Here is a 21286-nt window from a genome sequence, read left to right as displayed (position 1 = left end):
CATGTTGTTAGTTGCCTTGAGTCGATTCCAACTCATAGCGACCCCAGGTGTTACAGAATAGAACTGCCCCATAGGGTTATCTTGGCTGTAATATTTATGAGAACGTTTGCCAGGTCTTTCTCCGACAGAGCCACTGAGTGGGTTGGAACCACCAGCCTTTCAGTTATTAACGAATGCTTAACCATTGCACCCCGAGGGCGCCTTTCTTTATGTAAAAGAGTAGGTATTTCCTACTGTTTATCCTACTGATTATCTGCGGTGTTTAGATGGCATGGCCTGTTTCTCTAAGGGCCATAAATTTGCTATTTCCTTGGGTTTAGCAATAGGGCTCTTGTGTGTGGGTAGTTGCCCCCATCGTGAGCAAGACTAATCCCAGCTTGATTAAACCCTGGCTCGGCTCCTCCACCCTCCAGCTCGGGGAGCAGCCTGGGGGCAGAGAGCCAGGCAGCCCCAGATCCTGGGGAACAGTGCCCTCCAGTCCTCCCAGGATGCCGGCCAGGCCCCCGCTGTAGCAGCATGGAAGGTCTGTTTGCTCACAGCCACACATAAGCAGGCCCCTGCACAGGTTTGCAGGCCAGCCTCATGAAGCCCTGATCCTCCGCTTCAAAGGGTATAAATATTCCTGTTGAGGACTCGCCCTCTTTGTGCAAACAAATCAGGGAAGCCCCAGCAACTCGGGGCTTTGTTTGGGTTGGCATCCTCAGCCAAGAGTGCTGGCCACCCACCCAGGCTGCTCCTCGAGACTTCCAGGGAGCCTGGAGCCCAAAATGGCCGCAGCTGCCAAGAAGCTTCCTGGTAATCTTACAAGATTATAGCTGGGGAGTAAAGCTGGGGTGGGTGGGGTCACGGAGAGGGGGGCTGCTTTGGAATCCCCAAATCCTTGCGCCACCTTCTCAGATTTCCCTGAGTCTCGTTCCTAAGAAAGATGGTCTCCACGGTGGAAGAACTCGGTGTGAGAGTTGGAGAAACTGGACCTGAAGCCCAGCTCCACTGCCCAAGCTCCACCATCTTTTAGCCTTGGGCAAGAGACACAACCCCCTCACCCCCCCATCCCTGTTTCCTCAGTCTTGTTGTTATTGTTGTTATGTGCCATCAAGTCGATTTTCAACTCACAGCAACCCCATGTGACAGAGGAGAACTGCCCCATAGAGCCTTCTAGGCTGTAGTCTTTATGGGAGCAGATCGCAAGGTCTTTCTTCTGAGGAGTCACTGGGTGGGTTCAAACCACCAACCTTTTGGTTAGCAGCCCACACCAGGGCTTCTTCGATTGTAGTATGGGAATAATAATTGCCATGCACTGTTGCCTTAAGAATAGAGGGGGGTGTATGTAAAAAACTTCCCGGTACTTAGAAGGGACTCCTTAGAAGGTGGAATGTATTCACGGGGGAAGATTTGCCTCTGCAAGCCCCAGCGAACTTGGGTAGTCCCTCGCGGCTGAGGCCGGCGTGCTTGCCTGTCGGGTTTGAGTGTGGTGTTACTCTTGGCCCTGCACATAGACCTCCTATATGTCTGTCTTTGGAATTCTCTCCCAGTTGCTATCGAGTTGACTGTGACTTGTGGCAAACCCATGTGTGTCAGAGTAAAACTGTGCCCCATAGGGTTTTCAAGGCTGTGACCTGTTGGAAGCAGGCCCCCGGGCCTTTCTCCTGAACCACCTCTTGGTAAACTCCAACCTCCAACCTTTTGGTTAGCAGCTGAGCACTTAAGCATTTGTGCCACCCAGGGACTCCCGCTATGTTCTGGTTGTTGTATGCCATCGAGTCGGTTTTGATTCATAGCGACCCCATGCAACAGAGTAGAACTACCCCATACGGTTTCCTAGGCTGTAATCTTGACAGGAGCAGATCACCAAGTCTTTCTCCCTTGGAGTGGCTGGTGGGTTCAAACCGATGACGTTTCATTTAGCAGCCAAGTACTTAACCACTGCACCACCGGGGCTCCTTGGAATGCAACAGCATCCCTTTTGACTTGGTGCGATCTAAATTTGGACTTCTAGCTTCGACATTAGTTGCTTGACTAAACCATTGCCTGTTTATTCTTTTAAGCCATTTTGGAGATTTTTTTCATCACAGAAAGGTCTAGATCCAGTGTCCCTTGGAACAGTGTCAATGGGCAACACCTGACCCAGGTTCTGGATGTGTGGGGCATATAGAGGGCTTGGGGGCTGAACCCACTTTCCTCCTACCCAAGCTTCAATCTGGGGGAGTTTAGAATGATTCTCTTCTCCCTCATCTGATGAGCTGGGCTTTGGGGAGGGAAGGAGGGTGAAAAACTGAGAGCGCAGAAGGGGAGATCAGGACTGCCAGGAGAGGGGCTGCCTCCATTATCCTGGGGCTCGTCACCCTTAATCAGAACGTAGCTTTCTTGTGTGTGTGCGCACGTGTGTGAGAGTGTGCCTGTGTGGTACATACATGTGTGGGTGTTGGGAACCTGTGTGTGGGTGTATGCCTGCGTGTGAGCGTGTGGGTGCGTGTGTGTGTGTGAATGTGCATAGGTGCATGTGTGTGTTTAAGGCACTCTAGAAGCCAAGTGTACATTCCCTAGCCCCCTGTTACACACCAATGCAATACAGATAGTGCCATGAGCCCAAAACACTTGCTAGCTTGATTCAAGCCCCTCAGTCTTAACCTACCAAAGGGTGTGGTGTCCACCATCAAGCTAGAAGACCTCTTCTTAAGAATCTCAGGGATTTTTGACAGCTAAGGAAATAAGAAACAATAAGGTAGACTTCCTGCATGAACAAAACAACCATAGGCCCATGTTTCTTGGAAACCATTATCTGCCAATATCTCAGTTCAACTCTGTTTTATGGTGCTCAGTTGTATCATGTCTCGGGCTAGAAGAATCCAGAAGATTTGTGAACTGTTATTTTACTAGAAGAGATAACATTCATTATCCCTCTTCCCCGCTTCCCTGGTTGATCCCCCCACAACCCCCCATAACTATTCCAACCCACTCTTGGCTGCCATCATAGGCAGAACCTGGAGTTAATACTTGAGCAGAGGAAGGAAACTTTGATCTCTGTCCCTGAAAGTTTTCTTTTCAAAGCCTCCCTCCCTGCAGCTGTCTTAAAAAAATGTTGCTCCATCTGCAGCTGGTGCCAGCTGTGGACGATGGTTCTGTTTTTATTGTTTGCCCTTCCCACTTCAAAATACTGTTTTAGGATGCACATCCATCCCAGTTGGGAGCCAGAGGGCACGGGCACAGATGGACGGTACCGAGACGTTGGCAGTGACCATCCGAGGCATGTGCAGAGCCCCCCTGGAGCCCCCAGCCTCAGTGGGAGCCAGGCTGTTCTGTTTTTGTCGCCTCTCTTCAATCTTAAATTACTCCCGTGATTAGTTTTTTGCGTAAGACAGGAAAAGGAAATTGGAAGTAAGATCACGTAGCAGGTGTGATAGTCAACCCAAGCAGCGACTGGAGCCGTTGGTGTTTTTCAGAAATGGCACAAGGTGTTCCATTTCACGTGCTTTTCCAGAACCTTCCTATGCCTTCATTAAGAGGTGAAATCCATGCCCCCTCCCTTGAACCTGGGTGTGCATTTGCAACTTCCTTCCTAGAGCACGGCGGGGGTGATGCTACTAAACTTCAAAGCTAAGTTACAAGGCAATCCAGCTTCCACCTGGCTCTCTCTCTGGGGTATACTTGCCTTTGGAACACAGCTGCCATGTTGTGAGGGAGCCCAAGCCACACAGAGGGGCTCCTGTGGAGGGAAACGGAGGCCCCCAGCCCTCAGCCCCGGCTGCACTCCCAGCCAACAGCTGGCCCACCATGTGAGTGGGTCATCTTGGAGGCACATCTCCCAGGCCTAAACGGGCAGCAGGGACACACCTTCCCTGGCCAGCCCTGCCTAAAACAGACCCAGCTGCTAAACGAACATTTGTTGGTGTTTTAAGCCACTACATTTTGCGTGGTCTGCTCACAGCAATAGATAACCAGGACACTGGCCTTCTGATTCCTGTTGTTTTATTGTGCTCTCTGCCAACATCCTCCCTGGGTTCATTCCTGAAAGACCTTGCCCTTTGTCTTCTCCCCTTAACTCCATCACAGTCACCTCCTGGGCAACTGTAATGCCGCTTCAAGGCTACGCCAAGGAGAATTGTGGACTTGAGGTAACCATTCGATTCCTGAGCCACGTCTTTGCTTCCCTACATTCGGACACCTCCTTTGCGTTCCGCTGGCACTGGGACCGAGCTCTCCTGACCGTTACGAGGCAGTTATAAGGAAGTAGCGTTTCTCACTCGCCTGCGCCCCTTCTCACTTTACACATATTTTGTAGTTTTTCTTAAAGAGGGTCCCCCAAATTGTACAGACTACCTCCACAATGTATCAGCTGCCCTGTTCTTGCCTCTTTCAGATGAGGGGCAAAAATACGCCCGAGATGCCCACCGTCATCACTCCACAGGAACTCTGCTGTCAGGCCAGAAGTTTCTCTCCCTGGGCCCCTGCCATTGTGGGCACACAGGGACATTTGCTAATGATAAAAGGGTCCATTCATCAGGGAAACAGCAATTGAGTATATATGCACATAATTCGGTGTGTGGTTGTGTGCTGTCTATCCCGACTCACAGCGGCCCTATAGGACAGAGTAGAACTGCCCCAAGGTGTGTCCCCCCTGTAATCTTTACGGGAGCAGATCGCGAGGTCTTTCTCCCTCGGAGCCACTGGGTCGGTTCAAACTGCCGAGCTTTCAGTTAGCAGTCGAGCACTTGAACCACTGCACCACTAGAGCTCCTTCTCCACATAATAGAGCTTCAGATACATGAACCAAAACTTGACAAAACTAAAGGAAGAAAAGAAACTCCACAGTCATGGGTGGCTATGTTAACGGCCCTTGCTCAGCTACTGAGAGAGCTAGACAAAAATGAGTAAAGACATGGATGACTGGAGCACTAGCCAACCACCCTGACCCAGCTGATCCTCACATGCAGGCAGGATCCTCCGAAGACTCTCCCAAGATCTGAACTGTTTTTCTACCTCCGGAAGTCCCAGCAGGCAGCAGCCTCCGGAATGAGGAGAAGGGCCTGTGTCTTACAGCCCCTTCAATCCTGGGGACTGGACATTCTCCTTTCCAGCACCTTGTTTGGAGAAACGGGCCAGTTGCCATCAAGTCAACCTGACTCATGGTGACCCCACGTGTGTCAGAGTAAGACTGTGCTCCTTAGGGTTTCCAATGGCTGATTTTTCGTAAGTAGGCCACCAGGCCTTTCTTCTGAGGTCCCTCTGTGTGGGTTCAAACCTCCAACCTTTCATTTAGCTGCTGGGCACTGAACCATTTGCCCCACCCAGGGCCTCTTGGTCACTGAGATGCCTGGTGTGAAGTCCCGAAGGGTCAGAATGCTGGGAGTGCCACAGAAAGTGGCCCTTTGATTTTTTAAGGTGGGAGAATTTTCAATAGAAACAAAACCCAGCTCCTCCTTTGAGCTGAGACCCCTTTATGGCCTCAGAAGCCAAGAGTTTGCAGCGGCAGAGCAGAGTGCCTGGGGCTCCCTCCTGTCCCAGCAGCTCTGAGCCCCCAGCTATAAATAACAACAGGGACTCACTCAGCAGGCCCAAAGCCTCAGCCCGGGAGAAAAAAGAACCATGCTGTTTCCCCTGCCACAGCAGGCAGGGCGGGGGCTCCGTCCCGCCCACAAGGAGACCCTGACAGTGAGGGACACCAGCGTGGGCTTCCTGTGGGGGCTGGGGCTGGACCCAGGGACTCCTGGGCCATCTCCACCTTGGGAGCTGGCAGGCCATGCTGCAGGCTGTGGGCTGCGCCTTGGAGGGAGTGGGTGGGACCCAGGGCTGCATGAGAGCCATTTCAGGATATGGCTCCACCAGCTTCTCTTGAAGACGGGTCCCTGAGTCCCTGGGGCTCTGCAGGGCCCTTGTCACTGAACCGTGATTATCAGCCACCGTCAGGGGACCCTGGCTCCTTCCACATTGGACAGATGGCCTTGCCCCGCTAATCCTCCTCCTGCCTCCAGTGGCAGGGGGGTGACTCTGCCTTGGCCAGCTTCCTTGAGCCGAGCTTCCTCCTCCAGGACGACAGCGTGCCCCCCAGGGCCTTCCGCAGCCCCGAGCAGTCCTGGCTGCTGGGCAGAGCCTGCCGACTGGTGGGGAGCTGCCCAGTGAACAGCTCCCACCGGGACAGAGCATCTACAGCCTGGTCCAGCCGCTCCAGCTCCTCCTCAGACACCTCCCTCTCCAGGGCCCGGATGCAGGCAGCCAGCCAGAGCCCATGCTCCTGGAGGGCCTCCACGGGCTCAGTGGGGCCCCTGGGCGGAGGTGCCTGGCCCTCCAGGTCCACCGCTGGGCTCGGCCCCTCTGTGGCCTCCAGCTCAGGAGCCCCCCCGTCAGGTGTCAGGGGCTCCGACAGGCTGGTGAGGACCTCTGAGTCGTTCTCGCTGCCCAGCCCCGAGTCGGTGCTGAGGGGCTGCGTGTCCTCTGACCCTGACCGCTCGGCCGCCTCCCAGCTGGGCCAGGTCCCCACCACAGCCTGCGTCCAGGCATAGAGTTCCTGAAAGGGAGAGACATGGGCTGAGCTCTCTGTTGAGTCACTTTGTCCACCAGAGACCTGCCTGAGGCCTGGCCCCTCAGGAAAGGGGACCCCACTGTCCTCAGCTACCAAGGGGCAAGTGTTGGGCAAGCGACGGGTTAGTCTCCCTTGGTGGGTGGCTTCTGAGGCCTGGAGCCCATGTGAGTGCCAGCTCACAAGAGCTCACTGTTCAGCTTTCAGGGACTTTCGAAAGCCCATTGTTCAATACAATCATTGTTCAAAGTTAAATTGCATAAAACTTATTACACTTAAATAAAAAATTATATTAATAACAAAGGTAATAAATGCTTAGAACATATCACATCCTAGTAATTTTCACTACGTTTTACTATGACTGCTCCTGAGGTCACTATCACAGTCGCGCCTGTGTGGTGGATCTACCACCTAGCGGTGGGTGGCTGCGCACCTGTCCCCACTCTGCCTGCAGCAGCGTTACGTGGGGAGTCTGAAGTCAGAGCGCTGGGAGCACTTACACTATGGAAATGGGCAGACCCTGCAGACGGCTTGTTCTCTTTCAAAGGGCATGTACTGCCTCACTGCCGATAGGCACAACAGATGGTAGAGACTTTTGCTGGCCAGGCCTCAATCATGTCTCTGGCATCTGTGACTGGTCAGGAGTGTCCCAGTGACAAGGGACAGAGTCAATGGCAGGGCCACACCTGCACTTCACCCTATGTACAACAGCCAGGAACACTGGCAAACCTCCTGGGCTCCCCAGAGCCCTCCCCTCTCTGGGGACTGGAGTGTCTCCTCCTGGTCTTCTCCAGAAAGCCCCTCCACAGTTCCCTGAAACCAAGCTCACGGGGGAGGAAGGGTATGGGCCTGACCATTTGGGGGAGCACTCTGGGTGGTGCAAACCATTTGCAGCAAAGAGTTAATGTGCTCATTGTTAAATGAAAGGTTGGAGATTCGAATCTACCCAGAGGTGCCTCGGAAGAAGGGCCTGGTGATCTACTTCCAAAAAATCAACAATTGAAAACCCTGTAGAGCACATTTCTCCTCTGACACATGTGAGATTGCCAGGAGTCAGAGTCAACGGCAGCGAACACACCTTCCCAACTGAGGTGCAGGGCATGCGGGTGAGAGAGAAAGAGGGGAGTAAATAAGTTATCAAAGTTCATGTCAGAACTAGTTGAGTAAGGCCCCAGGTGAAGGTCACAGAATGAGAAATCCCAAACTTTTTGCAAACCAGAGCCAGCCTTTGACACACATCACACAGCAACAGGAGGGCAATACCAGGAAACCGAACCCGTTACCATCGAGTCGATTCTGACTCATGGCAACCCCATGTATGTCAGAGTAGAACTGTGCTCCACAGGAACGAGGATGCCAGCAGCTCTCAGGACTGAGACCTTACCACACGCCCCTAACTCTACACTCAGTACCAGCAGCCGGCCTTGGCGGACAAGGTTCAAAACCGGCAAAGGTGTGGGGCAGGCTGTGTCCTTCCACTTTACTCGTTGCATCGCTGAACAAATCCAGGAACTGTCTGTACTTTGTGTGCAATTTTTCTGTAAACCTAAAGCCGCTCTAAAAAATGTTGTTGTGTGCCATTGAATCAATTCTAATTCATAGCCACCCCATGTGACATGGCAGAACTGCCCCACAGGATTTTCTAGGCTGTAATCTTTACAGGAGCAGGTCACCAGGTCTATCTCCTACGGAGCCATTGGATGGGTTCAAACCACCAACCTTTTGGTTGGCACCCAAGCACTTAGCCCCTGGGCGACCAGGGATCCTTGCTCTGAAAAATAAAGCCTATTAAAAAAAATTTTAAACCAAAGCAATTTGGTGGAAAGGCCTTGAGTCTTTATTCAAATGAAAACTAACTTGGTCTATTCAACCAAAGATGGGTTTGTAAAAAAAATAAGTCACTTGCCTTTGAACCCTGAACTTAGGGTATCGTTTCTGAGTTTGTCAATAAATCTTCCCACGTCAATAAGTTTGTTCTTTCTGCACAGTGGGCATGGTGACCCAGCTCCTCCAACTGCCAACTGGTGCCACTGCCCCCAGCCAGGTAATTCCCCATGCAGACAGTAGAGGGCAGCATTGCCACACTGCTCAGCCCCAAGAGGCTCTGTTGTAGCAAGACACAAACACCTGTTTGTCTAACGTGAGTCTCCTGCTCTCCTGGGCAGCAGGGATCCGTGTATCAGTGAAAGCCGTGGGGAAAGAAAGCAAGCTGGGATGCTGAAGACCGATGCAGTTGCTCTTACAATGTGAGAGTCGGCATGAGTAAATACAAGTGCAGAAGTAAATACTGGCCATTATTGTGATTTTACATTTAATGGACTTTTTTTTTTTTTTTTTTTAGAGTAGTTTTGTTCTTGTTGCTGTGTGCCATGGATATGACAAAGTAGAACTGCCCGTAGGGTTTCCTAGGCTGTAATCTTTACAGGAACAGATCGCCAAGTCTTTTCTCCCACAGAGCTGCTGGGTGGGTTTGAACAGCAGACCTGTTGGTTAGCAGCTGGGCACTTAACCATTGCACCTCCAAGGCTCCTTAAAACAGTTTTAGGTTTACAGAAAAATTATGCAGAAAGTACAGAGTTCCCATATGTCCTCTCTCCCCCTGCACAGTTTCTCCTATTATTAATGTCTTGCATCCCTGACACATTTGTTACATTTGAGGAACCAATACGGACACATTATCGCTAACTGAAGTCCATGATCTACAGTAACCATAAAACCAGCTGCCATGGTGGAGTGGATTCCAACTCCTGGCGCCCCCATATCAGAATAGAACTGTGCTCCACGGGGTTCTCAGTGGCTGATTTTTTGGAAGTAGATCACCAGGCCTTTCTTCCAAGGTAACTCTGGGTGGACTCGAACCTCCAGCCTTTGGGTTAGCAGCCAAGCGCATTCACTGAGGGACTCCAGAGGGTATGAAGAGGGCCCATTTTCCCCTAGTGCTGACCAAGTTCCAAAAGGCAACTGTCCAACATGACACACAGGAGCTCCCAGGACCTGATGCGGGGGGCTCTACCCACAAAGGACCTGGTGGGCTTGGTGTGAGTGAAGAGCTTTGGGGCTTGAAGGGACCCTAGCTTTCCCTTCCTGGCTGCCTGGTCGACCATGCAAAGGATTTCCGTGCTCTTGAGTACAAGCAGGTTATGTGCCAATTCATTGCGCTGAGGGCACTAAGTGACCACGCAGGATGGCCAACTGCAAACAAAGACCCTGGACCCGGGCCAGCTCAGCAGGAAGCTGATGAGCACCAAGTGCTTCCTATTTCAGGAACTCACTTCTCCCTGCTTCTAGTCCCTCCCTGCTCCTTGGAGGCCACCATCCTGTCTGGATTAAGGGCAGATGGGGCTGTATAATCATTAATGCTATGTGTCAATTGGCTAGGCTGTGATTCTCAGTGGTTTGGCAGACACTGGACTGGGTGCTCCTCCGTAATGTAATATAATGTAATTACCTTCCATGATGTGATCTGATGCAATCAGCCAATGAGTTCAAAAGAGAGTTTCCTTGGGTCTGTGATCTGCCTCCGGTATATAAATGGCTGTTCTGACAAAGCTTGCTTTCTCTCCCAACCCTGCACTCTTGCTATCACCTGACCTCTGGTTCCTGGGACGTAAGCAAGCAGAAGTCTCTGGCCTGCTGTCTGACCTGCAGATTTTGGATCTGCCAGCCACTGCAACCCCATGAGCCAGCAGAGGCCTCCAGCCTGCCACCTGACCTATGGATTTGGGACTTACCAGCCCCCTGCAATCGTAAGAGCCATTTCCTTGAAGTAAATCTCTCTGTATTTATATATACGTGTCACTGGTTTTTCTCCTCTGGAGAACCCAGGCTAAGACAGGCTGGAAGTTGGGATCTTTAGCTATAAGAATCGTGATTGCTGAGGGTGAAGACTCCCCACGTCGTCCCAGTCTTTTAACTCCACTGGGGCTCCACACCACCAGGACTCAACAGTTTACAGAGGAGGCACATTCGTTTCCCTCTGTTTCTCTGCTCACAGTGAGCATGGACAGGCCAGGGCTCAGGAGTACTCCCCACCCTGCCCACCATCCCTGCAGCCAGAGCAAAGCAACTCACCTGGTTGGTACCTATTGACTCACCTAGTACCTGTGAGCTCACCTTGTACCTGTCGACTCACCTGGTACCTGTCAACTCACCTTGTACCTGTCCAGGAGCCGGAAGCCCAGGAGGTGCTGCAGCTTCCGTAAGCAGATGGGGCAGAGGTCAGGGGGCCGCCCCAGGGCCTCATCCAGGCTGAGCGCACCCTGCATGACGCAGCCCAGCCAGCGGCAGCTCCCCAGGCCCAGGAGGTGGCACAGCTCGTGACACGTGACCTGCGAAGAGACCACCACAGCCCTTGCAGCCTTGACCCTAGACCATGTAGTCCACCCCTGAGACACCTGCAGCCCGGAAGATGAACAGCCCCCAAGCTGAGGGTCCAGGTAGTCAGGAGTGATCAGGGTGCCACCCCCAGCCCAGCCCCCAGGGAACCAATGACAATGTCGCTTACACTGCTGGCCACCCCTGAGGCTCATTCTGGGCAGGCAAGTGAGCCACGTGGTCCACTCTGGGAAGCCACGCAGGGTGGGGGCTTTGGGATCAGACACATGCGGGTTCAGACCCCAGCTCTGCCACTCAACAGCTCCGTGACCTTGGGCAAATGACTTGGCGTCCCTGTGCCTCGGTGTCCCCACTAGTAGAAGGAGGGGGCGCCCTCCTTGTGGAGAGGATGGGTGGAATGAGGCTGTGACCGGCCTGGTACAGAGGGCACATGGGTACCAGCTCCTTCCTCCATCTGACTCTACGTCCTTAGTAACTTCCCTGAGCTCAGCCCTCTCGCCCCACTCCTGCCCCCCAACTTCTCTAATTATGGTCTGCAAAGCAGCCTCCACTCTGCCCCACCCACTGAGGCCCAGCCACGCTCACCTTGCAGCACTGGACCATCCCCAGGGTGCTGAAGCTCTGTGTCCGGCCCCTCTCCTGCACAGGGGCTTTGGGGTCCCCCACAGCCACCTCCGCTGGGACAGGGTCAGAGGAACCAGGCTCCGGCTGCAGGAACTCCCCTGAGAACCGGGCAAAGCTGCAGACACCCACCTCTGGGGAGAGGCAGAGGGAAGGGGGCCAAGGTCAAAGCCGTCCCTTCCTCTCTGCCTGGCCATCATGCCCTGTGGAGGCAGCCCAGGCACAGACTCCCAGGCCTGCTCTGCCCCCCTGGGGAACAGCCATTGCCCAGAAGGAGCTGGAATGTGGGGCCTGCCATTCAGAGAGGCTGTTCTCATATGCACATCAGCTTCCGCTGGAGCGGAGTGTGGAGTGGGAGTGATGAGGGGTGACCTCTCCTCACGCATGACTGAAGGGGGCATAGGGTCCCCACAAGCCCGGGCCCGGGGGGCCAGGTGGGCACTCTCCCAGGCAGGGCTGCACCAGCTCACCGTGCCCGGGGAGGAACTTGCTAAAGGTGAAGCTCCAGCTCTCACGGGGGTACAGGTCCGACAGCGTGAGGCCCAGCACGCAGAGCGCGTCGTCTGGCTTGTGGCTCTTCAGGAAGGAGAGTACGCCGTCTGAGGGCACAGAGTCAGGGGAGACTGGGGCCAGCTTCCAGCCCCGGCTCTGGCCTCCGCTGCAGGCACGCCAGCCTCCCCACCACAGCAACCATTAACGTCAGCTGACTTCCTAGCTCCTTGCGCTCTGGGCAGGCCCACTCTGCAAATTCCCTCTTTCTCCACCCAGACCACCCCTCCTCAACGTCAGACCCAAGCCAGTGACGGTGACATTCTGCCAGAGACCTTTAGTCAGAGGCAGAGAACTCAGCGGAAAGCTGTACCAGGTAGAGCAAGTGCCTGTGCTTTGAATCAGGCCAGCAAGAATTTGGGCAGGTGTGTAACTTCCTGGGGTCTCAGTTTCCTCAACTTTACATGGGAAAGATGCTAATAATTCCTCTCCCAGAAGGCTGTTGTGAGGATGCACTGAGACAAAGAGCAGAACACTCTCAACACCACGCCTGCCACAGTCCATCGGTTACCTCATTCAATAAACACTTGAGTACTTTGAGCAGTCCCAACAAACACTTGTGGGGCACCTTCAGCAGGCCAACAAACACTTGTTGAACACCTTTCATGTGCCCAACAAACACTTATTGAGCATCTTCAGCCTGCCAACAAACATTTATTAAGTACCATCCACACACCAACAAACATTTATTGAGCACCTTCAGCATACCAGGCACACTTCTACAGGCTGGGTTATAGCAGTGAACGAGACAGACAAGCCAGAGCCTTCATGAGCTTGTAGTTGGGAGGGAGAGAGGACACAAGTAAAACATGCAGGATGCCAGGGGATGATCAACCTGATGGAGAAACACAAAGGAGGGAGAAGGGAATTGCAGGCAGAAGAGGGTCTGGGTTGTCCTTTTAAGGAAGGTCGTCTGGACGGCCTCCTGAGAAAGTCACACTTGAACGAGGACGTGCAGCACAGGTTCAGCACATCAGGAGGGTGAGTGAGGGGCAGAGGAGGCAGACGTGAGGTTGGGGGTGCTGAGGGGGCCTCCTCTGAGCCAGTGTCCTGCACCGGCCTGGGTTTATCGCTCCTACTGTGCTGAAAACAGACCGGAAGGTGCATGTGGAGGTCTGAGGGAGACCACTGTAATAGGCCAGGTGAGAAATGTGCTGACTGGGTCCTGGTGGCAGCAATGAAGAGGATAAAAAGTGACCCAATTTGGAGGACAGAGCCAATAGAATTTGCTGGTGCGTTGGACGTGCCATGTGGAAGAGAGGGGCCAAAGACAACACACATCTCATGTAATCCAGACTTTCTGGAGCCATGGAGGGTAGGTGAACACCGTAAACTATTGCCCTGAGATAATCTCTAAAACCTTAAGCCAAAAATATCCCCTGAAGTCTTCTTTAAAGCAAAAAATAGTTTAGCCTAACTAGGAAAGAATACCTGCCTTGAGCATCATGCTTTTCTGAAGAGCTATCTTATGGGATCAAATTGACAATAGCAACTCGAAAGGTTAGATAGGAAGCTTAAGGGACAGTGAGTTTATGTTAATGGAAGAGGAACAATTCAGAAAAGGAGGGTGAGAGTGGTTGCACAACTTGAAGAATGTAATCAGTGTCACTGAACTGTACACGTAGAAATTGTTGAATTGGTATATGTTCTGCTGTGTCTATTTTCAACAACAAAAAATGAAATAAATTATTTTTAAAAACGACACACAGAAATGTGGGAGGATGGAGGTAGAGACAACAGTGGAAGGACAGGTGTGGGAAAGGGGAATGAGGTCTGGATGTTTAGTCTGAGATGCCCATTGGCATCTGAGCGTAGACACTGAAAAGGCAGCTGGGCCAACAAGGCGGTGTTCACGGGGAGGTACTGACACAGCCACACAGGACTGGCGCCTGTTGGGGATCATGGCCCCAAACACGTCCCTGTCCTAGTCCCCAAACTGTGACTATGGTACCTCCCATGGTTAAAAGGACTTTGCAGGTATGGTTCAGTTAAAGATTTTGAGATGGGAGATGATCCTGGACTGTCCATGTGGGCCCAGTGAAATCCTAAGGGTCGCTGTAAGAGGGAGCAGGAGGGTCAGAACAGAAAAGGGGATGTAAAGATGGAAGCAGAGGGTCAGAGGGAGATGTGAAGATGTTCCACTGCTGGCTTTGAAGATGGAGGAAGAGACCATGAGCCAAGGAATGTGGGTGGCCCCTAGAAGACGGAAAATAAACAAGAGTATTAGTTTCCTGAAGCTGCCATAACAAAAGGGACCACAAACTGGGTGTCTTTAATCAAGAGAAACTTATTGTCTCCCAGTTTTCGAAGCCAGAAGTCTGAAATCGAGGTGTCAGCAGATCTATGTTCCCTCGGAAGACTCTAGGGGAAGAGCCTTACTTGCCTTTTCCAGCTTCTGGTGGTTACTGGTGATTCCTGGCATTCCTTGGCTTACGGTGCCATCACTCCAATCTCTACCTCTGTCATCACATGGCCACCTTCCCTCTGTGTGTCTATGTCTCTTCTCTTTATATAAGGACACACTCAGATTGGATTAGGACCCACCCTACTCCAGTATGACCTCATGTTAACCGATAATATCTTCAAACAACGTCATATTTCAAGCAAGGTCATGTTCACAGGTCCTGGAGTTAGGACTTGAACATATCTTTTTAGGGGACACAATTCAATCTATTGCAGTTATCATCTGAAAAGAGGGAGGAGGTGGTGGTGGTTGGAGGAGAGAGGAGAAGGTGGAAATGGGTTCCGGCACCATAAATGGCCCCCTTGGGTTCATGGTCATGCATCAAGTTGTTCCTGTTGTATTCGAGCTGCGTGGGTAGAGAGGAAGTTGGATTTAACCAGGTATGTACTGTGAAGGAAGAGGAGGGCAAGGGAGTTGAGTGTACATGAAGGGAGCGATTATTATGATGGACCATGAAATCAAAGTCTGGTAAGGCCGGAAGCGACGACAGAGGTGAATAAGGGACAGTGAGAAGGTGATAGGATTAATGGGTTCTCCCTGGTGGAATCAAAGAATAGTTAGAGTCAGGGTACTACAGAGAGTGAGCTGGAAATACTGGAAGAGGTGCTTCTAGAGCAGGAGCTTAAATTCCTGATGACGGAGATGATACAATTGTTCGTAATGATGAGGTCAAGCGCAGCACTGTCCAATAGAAACAGAAGATAAGCCACAGATGTGAGTTTAAATTTTCTGGTAGCCACAATTTAAAAAAGTAAAAAGAAACAGGTGAGATTGGTTTTGACAATAATTTTATTTAAACCAATTTAACATGTAGCTAATATTTTAAAAGTATTGGTGGGATTTTTTTACATTCTGTTTTTCATACTAAGTTTCCAAAATCTGGTGTGTATTTTTCACTACTGCACGTCTCACTTTGGATCAGCCACATTTTACGTGCTCAACAGCCACATGTGGCCAGTGGCTACTGTCCTGGACAGCATAGGTCTAGGTTGTGACCTTGGGAATGAGTGGCTGAGATTATGGAGGAGAGGCCAAGCAATTTTCACTGTTAAGGTGATGATGAAGGTGTTGATGGTGGTAGTGATGATGGTGATGATGGTGATGATGGTGGTGGTGATGATGGTGGTAGTGATGATGATGATGGTGGTGGTGATGGTGGTAGTAATGGTGATAGTGATGATGATGGTGATGATAGTGGTGGTGATGATGGTGATGATGGTGGTAATGGTGGTAGTGATGATGATGATGGTGGTGATGGTGGTGGTAATGGTGGCAGTGATGATGATGATGATGATGGTGATGATAGTGGTGGTGATGATGGTGATGATGGTGGTAATGGTGGTAGTGATGATGATGATGGTGATGATGGTGGTGGTGATGGTGGTAGTGATGATGATGATGATGGTGGTAGTGATGATGATGATGATGGTGATGATGGTGATGGTGGTGGTAATGGTGGTAGTGATGATGGTGGTGGTGGTAATGGTGGTAGTGATGACGATGATGTTGATGGTGAGGAGGAGCAGGATGGCGGTGATAGTGGTGATGATGATGTTGATGGTGATGATAATGATGGTGGTGATGATGATGTTATGGTGATGATGATGATGACGGTCTAAATCAATCTGACCACAAGAATTTAACCTAGCTTAACTTCTGGGTTCTATCTGCCTTTTGAAACTTCCTAAGTTGTTTTAACTATATCAAAAGCACAGGCATGAAGCTTTTATGCAACTCAGTGCTGGAGATCTCCAAAGTACAGTTGGAGTGGGTAGGATGAAGACTTGATTTCCCCCTTGTCTCCCAGGGACACCAGTCAGATAGAAGCAATAACAGGTGTGATGGCACCTCAAGTGGAATGTAGGAGAGGGTGAAGGGGTTGGGAGCTCAGCCCTCTGAGAAGCAGGAATCTCAGGCCCTGCTTTTGAGGCTAAATACCCAGAGGGCCACACAGCTCCCTGTGCCCCACTCCAACCCTCAGGGAGGGCTGGGGGAGCCTGCAGGCTAAGGTTCTGCCTCAGGTGCAGGCTGGTTCTCAGAGTGACCAAACCTGAAGACAGGGACATAGAAAAGGAACATGCCACCATCTGGATGACACCCCACCCTGGCCAGGTAGTGCCTATCAACCCTGAAAACTCAGTGCTGGCTGCTTCCTGTAATGGCACACTAGGGAATTTAGACCAACCCTCCTGTGAAGGATAATCAGACAAACCAAGAGAAAAACAAAGAACAATTTCTTAAAACCTCTAGGGACACTGAGGAAATCTTTGGGCATGGTGGCATTGTTCTATGTCTTAGTTATGGTGGTAGCTACGTGACTATATGCATTTATCAAAACTCATAGAACTGTACACTAAAAAGGATCAATTTTACCATATGTAAATTATACCTTATTAAACCTGACTTTTTTAAGACCTAACAAGCAAATAGAAACAGGAAGAATGTTAGAGCTCAAAAAGGCAAACCTGAGCTGTTTCTGAGACGGACGAGGCAGGGTGGCCCTAAAGACACACCCCCTACTCTGGCTGCTACCCCAAAGAACTGGGCACCCTGGGAGGGATGCAGGCTGTATTCCCGCAGGTCACTAGAGAGACCCAGAGAAGCTTCATGTCTTCATCCCAGACTGGCAATGCCCTAAGGTACCCATCAGAGGGAAAGATATTTTCCCTCTGGAGAAAGGTAATATCTTTCTTCTGAAAGGCCACAAAGTCCTTTCAAAACTTTAACTGATTCTTCAAAGAAAATGTCCAGCTACTGATAAAAAATAACAAGACACACAATGAGACCAGATAACTGAGATAGAATTAGCTGAAACAACAAAATAGCCACACGGGCACTTTAAAGAGTGAAATCATCAGATATAGACATGGTAAAGCAACTATATTCATGGACTTAAATGTTGAGCTTGAAATTTTTAGCAGGGAATTGAAAACTATAAAAAGTGATGCTGTTAATTTGTAAGGGAATCCACTGGGAACTGTAGAGCTGAAAAACATGATAACTGAAATCAGGAACTCAATATATGGGCTTAATACCACATTGTTGTTGTTGTTAGGTGCCGTCAAGTCAATTTTTGACTCATAGCGACCCCTTGTGACACAACAGAACTGCCTCACAGGGTTTTCTAGGCTGTCATCTTTACAAGAGCAGATCACCAAGTCTTTCTTCTGTGGAGCTTCTGGGTGGATTTGAACTGGCAACTTTTGGTTAGCAGCTGAGCACTGAACTGTTGTACCACCAGGGCTCCTAACAGTATTAGCTACAGTTAAAGAGAGAATTAGTAAACTGAAAGATGAGAATAAAGCATGAATGGTAAAAAACGTGAAAAATACAGAGAGAGAGGAGGAGAAGGAGATCGAGAACAGAGAGTAAGAAGGATTAATATACACCCAGCTGGGGTCCCAGGAGGGGAGAAAGAGAATGGAGCAGAGGCACTAAATGAAGAGACAATGGCTGAGAATTTCCTAGAGCTGATAAATCACTCTACTCATTCCAGATCCAGCATCGATCACACACAGATACAGCCTCGGGCCCTTCTTAGGGACCTCCTTAAATATGTCTCTGGTTCTTCTGTATGTCTGAGATCCTCTAGTTAATCTCTGCTTCATCCCAGCCTCACTTCTTCAGCTGCCACTAACCCCCAGGAATTGTGGGCTAGGTGTTCTAGACACATCTAGAGTGCTTTGCAAGGACAAAAGCCTGGACAGATGCTGAGTGTCCTTAAAAGGGCTCACTTCACCTGCTCTGCCTGCTCAGAGTTTTCTAGTGGACAGTGGGCTCCATGGTCAAGTCACCACTATTCTGGGAGAGAAAGGGCTCCTTGTTTCGGTAGTCTTTCTTTTCAAAAGGTTGGGAAATAAATGTTTCCCCTTCCCCAAGAAAAAGTATGCAATCTTGTGATGGTCAATGTTATGTGTCCACTCGGCTGGGCTGTGATTCTCAGTGGTTTGGCAGACACTGGACTGGGTGCTCCTCTATAATGTAATATAATGTAATCATCTTCCATGATGTGATCTGTGAGCAGCCAATCAGTTGAAAGGGAGTTTCCCTGGGGGTGTGGCCTGCCTCCAGTATATAATTGGATGTTCTGGAAAGCTCCCTCTCTCTTTACCCTGCACTTTTCTCCTTGCCTGACCTCCAGTTCCTGGGACGTAAGTCTGCAGAAGTTTCCAGTCTGCCACCTGACCTGTAGATTTGAGACTTGCCAGCCCCCAGAATTGCTTGAGCCATTTCCTTGAAGTAAATATCTCCCTTCCTCCCTCCCTCTCTCTCCACACAAGCACGCACGCACGCACGCATATCTTACTGGTTTTCCTCCTCTAGAGAACCTAGACTAAGACAACCCTCCTGAGTTCCTCCTTCTCACCTTTGGCCTTCTGGAGAGAGACTCTTTCTAAGTGAGGGAGACCCATCCTGCCTTCCCCTGAACAGTAGCCTTGACTCACCCACCTGTGTGGAACTGGAGCCGGTCTGAGTCCCTCCTGGGGCGTGAGGAGCAGTGGATGGACGTGGCCGCCACCAAGGGGAGGCACTTGACCCTCAGGCCCAGGAAGAAGGCCTCGGTGCAGCTCCGCACACTGTCCAGCAGTGGGCATCCCACCGGCCCCTCACTCAGATCTGTGGGCAGAGCAGCTCCGTTGGTCTGCTGTGCCCACCATCACCCACCCACAGAGCCCACTGCCTGCCCAGGATCCTCCCCCAGGAGGCCAGCTGAGAGAACAAGGCCAACGTGGGCCTGCCCTCCAGGAAAGAAACATCAGCAAACCTCTTCTTATAAGGGCAAAAAGGGAGGAAAGAGAGAAGTCCACACCCAGATGAAGGAACGAGTAACTACAGGAAGTCCCAGCTTAATGACATATTCAAGTTTTGACCAACTACCTTTACGACCATCCATTTTGTGTTGTTTTAATACACCTTACTGTTAGTAATATGTACTACATACAATGTGGCAGTACTTAATTTGCTGGTATCATCATATCTCTAAGTTTATATGGAATGTTTCCAACTCCCAAAGACAAAGATCAGATTTATACAGACACTGACAATAAAAGGCAATAACAATGAAAACTAAAAATAATGCAGTATTCAACTTATGTCGGAACCGACCTATGATAGTGTCATCAGAACGGAACACCATCATAAGTAGGGGACCACGTGTACAATCAGATGTGACGACTGGTCTGAGAGACAAAGTGTTCAGGGGAATGGTTGGTGACTCATCCAATGCCCACGAGTCCCCTGAGGTAGAGACTTATAGGTGAAGTCTACAAACATTCGAGCTGACCAGGTGAGGACCAGGTTTGACTACAAGAGTTGGCAAACCACAGAGGGTGAGGTAGATACAAATCCAGTCTTCCATTTTTCATCTTTGTGTTTTTTTAATTGTGGTAAACCAGTTGCTGTCAAGTTCATTCCAACTCATGGCAATCCCTTGTATGTCAAAGTAGAACTAAGCTCCATAGAGTTTTCAATGACTGATTTTTCAGAAGTAGACTGCCAGTCCTTTCTTCTGAGGTGCCTCTGGGTGTATTCGAACCGCCAACCTTTCAGTTAGTAGCCAAGTACTTAATCATATGCACCACCCAGGGACTCCTTCAGGTAAGGGCAAGTGATATAGGCGGTGGCAGGAGCCAGCAGATTGGAGACAGCATGCCGGGTTTCATCACTGACCAAAGCCAATCTGGCTGGAGCAGAGAATGACATCGAGGTGGTACAGGACGAGACTGGGCAGCAAGCAAGGCCTTCCCAGAGCTATGAGGGGCCGGTGAGGTCCCCAACACAACCAGCCCAGAATTGGTCAGGGTGACAGCCTGACCAAGGGTGGACAAAGGACCCCTGGCCAGCAGCATGTGGGAGTGGGTTAGAATGCAGACTCCCAGGCCCCACCCTAGACCTCCAGAACCTGCATTTTAACCCTAGGCCCAAGGGCCTGCACGTGTGAGTCTGAGACACCAGCACAGTGCTGTGTGGCCAGTGGGGGAATGCAGAGCAGTGGGGATCCGGGAGCTCCTAGGAGGCAGGGTCTGCAGAGGCTGCAGGCTAGATGTGGGGTGGAAGGGGGAGGAGCGGGGGGGCCGCAGGACTTGGGCTCCAGGGGTAGGATATGCCTGGGGTTGGGGGACTGAGGAGTGCCCACTGAGGAGCATGGCAGCCAGAACCCAGCCCTGCCCTGCCATCTGGGCCACTGGCCTGAGAGGGAACTTTCTGGAGCATCTCTCAGGCAGAAGTTGAGCCTCTCCAGAGCCAAGTGCTGCAGACCCCCCATGGCCCTTTCTGCCAGGCTTGCACCACCCACCCCGGGTGTACCAAAGCACAGCCCTTGTCCTCTCCAGCACCTGGCCAGCAGGCTTCACGAACCTGGCTGAGCTGCTCCCTTCCGAAGGCAGGTACCTGCTGTCTTGGCCCCTCCGTCTGGGCAGAGCCTCTCAAGCCTGGGTCCCCACTGCCTTGGGGGATCAGTGACCATGCTGGGACCCCTCTAGGCCAGGCCCAGTCTCTTGCAGTGAACCTCAGGGTCAAAGAGACCTGCATTCAAATTCTGCCTCTACCTCTCCATGTCAGGTCAAGCCAGTGCTCTGAGCCTTGGTTTCCTCAAGTGTAAAATGGGCTGGTCCCAACCCCAGCACCCCGCAGAGGAAGGGATCAAGCACACCACCCATGGGTGGTGGCTGTAAGGGAGCACACCTGGATAGGCAGCATCTGTGCCTGACACTGCCACTGTAACCAATTCCAGGCCTGGATTTCAATACACAGAGTCAGAAATGGGGTGAGCGGAGCGCTTAGAGCCTTGCAACGCCTCCCTG

The 21286-nt window shown here is 51.1% G+C and overlaps 1 protein-coding gene across 1 annotated transcript in view; it reads right to left on the bottom strand.

The window, feature by feature from the left end:
- Positions 1–238: 238 nt before the first annotated feature.
- Positions 239–21286, bottom strand: part of AMZ1 (archaelysin family metallopeptidase 1) — a 51182-nt gene continuing 30134 nt past the window's right edge. Inside the window, exons 3-7 of the mRNA XM_023555925.2 lie at positions 18933–19100; positions 11941–12069; positions 11435–11604; positions 10666–10842; positions 239–6502 (exon numbers count right to left, since the gene is read on the bottom strand). Coding sequence (XP_023411693.2) covers positions 5948–6502; positions 10666–10842; positions 11435–11604; positions 11941–12069; positions 18933–19100 — 1199 coding nt within the window. The 3' untranslated portion in view covers positions 239–5947. The remainder of the gene's footprint in view (positions 6503–10665; positions 10843–11434; positions 11605–11940; positions 12070–18932; positions 19101–21286) is intronic.

Source organism: Loxodonta africana, chromosome 12 (assembly GCF_030014295.1).
Source record: "Loxodonta africana isolate mLoxAfr1 chromosome 12, mLoxAfr1.hap2, whole genome shotgun sequence".
Classification (NCBI taxonomy): Eukaryota; Metazoa; Chordata; class Mammalia; order Proboscidea; family Elephantidae; genus Loxodonta; species Loxodonta africana.
This window is presented reverse-complemented; position numbering and strand designations above follow the sequence as displayed.